General features: G+C 46.3%; 1 protein-coding gene across 22 annotated transcripts in view; it reads right to left on the reverse strand.

Moving 5' to 3' along the window:
• The window catches only part of EBF3 (EBF transcription factor 3), a 189,124-nt gene that overhangs the window by 160,434 nt on the left and 23,690 nt on the right, over positions 1-5,000 (reverse strand). For 20 of the 22 annotated variants that reach the window (XM_082222888.1, XM_082222884.1, XM_082222885.1 and 17 more), the window contains one exon: positions 4,524-4,579. In XM_082222888.1, the coding sequence (XP_082079014.1) occupies positions 4,524-4,579 (56 nt within the window). Of the gene's footprint in view, positions 572-1,028; positions 2,260-4,523; positions 4,580-5,000 lie in introns of those variants that run through there. The other 2 variants (XM_082222890.1, XM_082222889.1) reach the window with 2 other exon arrangements.

Consider the following 5,000-nt stretch of genomic DNA (forward strand, 5'->3'; position numbering starts at 1 on the left):
TCCTCTCCTGCTACTACCTCTTTCCATGCCCGTTTCCATTTCTCTCTCTCACACACACATACACTGCCATATTCTGAGCACAGAACTGCTCCAGTTCTACTTGATCCGGGGAATGTGTCTCCCTGATCTCAGCTGGCATGTGTAAAATTAGCAGGATATTCCAAATATGCCCCCGTCAGATGCAGGCCGATCCAGATCGTAACAAGCGACGGTTTTGAAGGGAATGATAGCAATACAAACGTCCTACTGTTGAGCAACACTAGTCAGCTGGAAATCTGCGTGAGGCAAACCTGGGCGCAATTCCACACGCTTTTTGTTTTGTTTGTTTTGTTTAAGCAAATAAATGAATGAAAGGGGGAACCCCAATTAAGACCTAAATTGCCCTTTCCTCCCTATACGTTAGCCCCTCCTTCCAACATCATTCCCATTTGGCTTCTATGAAGCAGTCCCTATTGATGAGAAACTCCCATGAAAAACCAATACAAGCACTGTATGGTGCAGGTTTGTAAGATCGGGCCTTTTCCCAGCCAGGCTTTTCCCTATAGGGAACCAGTTGGATGTGATCGACTTTCGTCTTACATACACACTTTGACACGGCCAAAAGCTGAGGTGGCAGCTTTTTGATTGTTTTTGCTTTTTGTTGGGGCTTTTTTCCAATTTACCTTTTTAAAAGCTGTGTCAGAAAAAGCTGCAAATGAAAAAAATGTAATATATAAAAAAACAATTTTGTGGTAACATGTTATTCCAATTAGAAGCATTAGCGCTATACTTTATACACCCCCTGGGGTTTGGATTAACAAGCAGCACCAAAAGAAACATTATTCCTTACCTAAAAGCACAAAGCTTTGCCTTAGTTTTTGGACTCAAGGAAAGTGCCGTTTGGACAGCACTGGTTTCCAAAAGTTTCAGTTACAAGATTATTAACTCTCAAGTCTTTGCACTCAGACCTTAGAACATTCTCAACGGTTAAAGAATACAGCCTGCCAATTTTATTTTATTGTATTTTTGTTAAGTTTGGAGCTTGTTACCTGCTCATTAGAAGGGCTTTATGGCTATTGCTCATGCAGGGATCATGATCCAAGCCTGTTCTTTTTCCAAAAAAGCACTAAGTTCATTGCATCATTTAAAGGACAAGGGTGGTATATTAATTAGAAGCAGCAACCTAAAGATGGGACGCCACAACACTTTTTGTGGTCATGTCAATGCCAATGCTTTTCAACGGCCCCAGACTAAAAGCAGCGTGATAGGTGAAACCAGATGGACTAGATGCAAAGGGTTGAGTCTTTTATAGGAGAAAGAGGGGTTCCCCAGTCACTGAGGCTGTGGCCCTTTCTTATATATTTTATGAGGCATTCTTTCCCAAACAGCGTCCCTTACAGCGGGTTACGGCGCATTTTGAATTAGGTACGAAAGCGGCTATTTCCCTCCGTCTCCCACAACACACACACACACACTTTTCCTGATCAAAACAAGAAGTGTCTAGCCGCCTTGAGGAATCCCAGAAGCATGCACAACAATATGGTTATTATCGGCCTGATATTTGGGGAAGAAAGTGCTAATGGGCAATCTGGTGTTTATTTTGAAACTGCTAACAATGATTTTTCTTGGGTAAAAAAGGCAAGTGTGTCTGGGCACACGGTTGAGTGGGTTTTGAGCAGAGGCTCTAACAGATGGTGTGGAGCTATAGGTGCGCTTTCTCTCTCCCGCGCGCGCTCTGTCTCTCTCTCTCTCTCTCGCCCCCCCCCCCCTGCTCTCCAGACTTAGGGGAACCGTCGTGCCTGACCGGACTGTGAGCAGCAGCAGGAGGAGGAGGAGCGGCGGCGGCGGCAGCAGCCTGGCTGCACCAGGCAGCTCATGGAAAGGCTTTTCCGCTTTCTACCCGCTCCTACCCCTCCCCCAGCCCAGCCTCCCCTGGAGAATGAGAGAGAGACACAGAGCGAGCGGGGAGAGAGAGCTCTCGGCGCGCGCTGCTTTTTGCCTCGCAGGCTCCCCTGGAGAGCTTTCCCGCGCGCGCCGGCTTCCCTTCGCCCAAACAAGCGCCGCGTTCAAGGCTCCTTCCTCGAGAAGGCCGCAGCCGAGCTGTGCGTTTCCACAAGCCCCTAACCACCTCGCGCAGAAATCGGTGCTTTCCTCTCTCTCTCTCTCTCTCCTTCCCTGCCTCGCCTGCTTTGCCTCAACGCCCCCCCCCCCCGCTTTTTCCCCTTCACACAGCCTGGGCCTCAGCCGTCTGTGCTCCATGAGGTCACTTGCTTCCATTCCCATTACTGCGGGCTCTCTTTTTTTTTTTTGCCTCCTTTTGCAAAGGGGGCTGTGTGAGGTGGGAGAAAAAAAAAGGGGGGAGGAGGTTGGAAGAAGAACCGCTCGAGGCACACGAATACATGTAATTTCCAGGCCCCGCCATTCACCGCCTCGGCCACCACTCCTTCCCCAACACCAAGTGTGGGGGGGAAGGCAAGCTTCTCTTCTTTCTTTCCCCCCACCTACCTACTGCGTTTGCTACCCACTTTGAGCCACTTTTTTGCTTGTTGACAAGGCCACGGTGGGTAGCTTGCGCGTGTCCTTTTTCCCAAGGAAAGCCTGCAAAAGTCCTCGTCACTGAAGCGGGGACATGGCCTAGTTTCCCCCAAGTTGTCTAAAGCAGGTACCAGTGTGGAGAAGCCTGAAGAAATATATGACACCGCAGACATAACAAGCAGTCAGTGGCTGCGAATGTTTGTTGTTGCAGCACGCCATATAACTTCTGGTGATTGTTACTTCGCCTCTGATGAATCCGCGTATTTAGATGTGATTTATTTTTTATTTTGTAGCACCAACAGAAATCCATAAACTGTCGGTTCAGCGCCATTGACTCTTTGATCAGTTACTGGGCTATCTCTCCCCCTCCCCCTCTTTCCTCCCCGTCAGCGAAGAGAGATTAAAAGCCTGTATTTTCAGCACTGGTGCTACTGCAAAGATCCGTAGCTTCAATTACCAATAAAAGTGTGCTTGAAAATGTTAGCCTCTTTCCTTTCTTTCTCTCTCCCTCCCTCTCCCTCTATTCAAGAGCATCAAAACTTGCAGAGCTGCCTATAGTACCCTCTTAATTAGCCTACAGCGATTTCCGAAAACATTTAGCTGCTATGTACAAAGGAAATAAAAAGTCATTGTCAACTCGAGAGCGCTCCAGAGTTTAAAAGGGTGCCTCTCTGTAACCTATTGAAATAATTATTGGAGGGCACAACGCCTCCGTCTTTGTCAGAGGACTGGGGTTTGCCTGTCAGGTTGGGTTTTATCCAAAAGAGCACCATTCATTTAACTGCGGAGGGCATTTAAATCTAACCCTATTTTTGTCAAGATCGCTATAAACTTTCTGGTGAGGAGAGGAGAGACTGCTTGGAAGCTTCACCGAGCTGGAATTGTGTCCCAGGCCACATATTCCCAAAGCCCTGCCCTTTGTTTTTGATACCTTTTACATTTTTTTTTATTATTTTTCAAATGATGCCAGAGAAAGCAAGTTTCTCTTAGTGCACCATTGCAATGAGAGACAAAAAATGCACTAGGCATTTATATACAGTTCTAAACACCCCCGGAATTCTCTATTTTCTGAGGGGCACAAGTTCTCCTCGTTTACATGTGTGGAAACATTATCTTTTTTCTGAAAAAACCGGGAAAGCAGCAAATGACTCTCTCGGGAAAATAAAAGAAGATTTAAAAGTTGAGCCATCCAGTAGCTAAGAGGCAGCTTTTGGGATGGGGGGACAGTTCCTTGCCTTTAATTGCCTTGGAGGAGTCCTGATAACACTGTAGTTATCCTCGAGAAAGTTGGCCAAGACAGGTTAAATAATTTAATAAGGACCTGCTTGTAATTATGTTATTTACAAGGGATGACAGAGGTTTGAGAAAGAAACAGGAGCTGATCTCAGGGAAAATGGACGGGTTTGGGTGACCCCTGGAGCATAGAGCTTGAATTATGGAGATGGGGGACTGCGAGGTGAATCCGGACTAGTGGAGAACAAGATGACTTTTCACCTCAACACATTTAACTTTTACATCCCAAATAAACGTCTCGCGAGACTAAATCATCCCATTTGAAAAAGAAAAAGAGAGGGCAGAGGAGAGGAGGAGGGAAGGAAAGCTGCTTCCTTCGATTCCAGCGCATCCGGATTAAGAGACAATTTCCCTTTTTGTCATCGGTCTTAACAAAATTAATCCCCCAGGTTGTTTTAAAATAAAATTGGGGGAACACTGGAGCAGTTGCCCTCCCCGGTCACCACTTCTTTCCCTGATATCAAGCAGATGGAAATCTGGCATTAAAAGGCAGCGCATTAATAACAGCTTCCTGATAGTAACAGTAATAATAATAAAACTAGTTTGCTTTCGAAGTATTTGTCAACCGTATGGGAATTTAGCTAACATGTCAAGGGGGCTCGGGGAAGGATAGGCGTGCCATCAAGAGCCAAGGAGAGTCCCATTCCCTCGGAAGTGGGAGTCAGACACAAACTCAGCAGCTCACACAACTCTTTAAAAAGCTTAAACTTTCTCACCTGTTTGGTCATGGAATCTATTAGCCGAACGTACAAATCCTGTTCCGTTCTAACTCCTGCGTATGGGGGAGGAAAAGCAAAAACAAAACGAGAGACCCATTTATTGTCAGAAACGAAGTGCGTGGTGAGCAAGGCAAAGCTACACAGATAACACAATGGCTACACGAAGACACTCAGCTGGACGCTGGGTGCAATAAAAACGCATGTGAGAGAGGGAGATTCAAATAAAAATAATCTAGTCTGCAGGTTGTCGCTGCCTAGCATGTATGGCCACAGAAACATGAGACAGTTGCCTTGACTGAGATAACTGAAGTATGCATATGTTTCACCAGAGTGGCCTGCGTTATCATAAAGTAACCCCCCCACCCCACCCCAAAGACAACACGAGAAATAAACGTTGATTGCTCGGGTTTCCGATCCCTATTTCCCTTTGTCAATATTTGCCATCCAACTTCCTGATTCTTTTGGTGTGGAATC

This window comes from Podarcis vaucheri (genome assembly GCF_965113315.1).
Source record: "Podarcis vaucheri genome assembly, chromosome: 5".
Taxonomy (NCBI): domain Eukaryota; kingdom Metazoa; phylum Chordata; class Lepidosauria; order Squamata; family Lacertidae; genus Podarcis; species Podarcis vaucheri.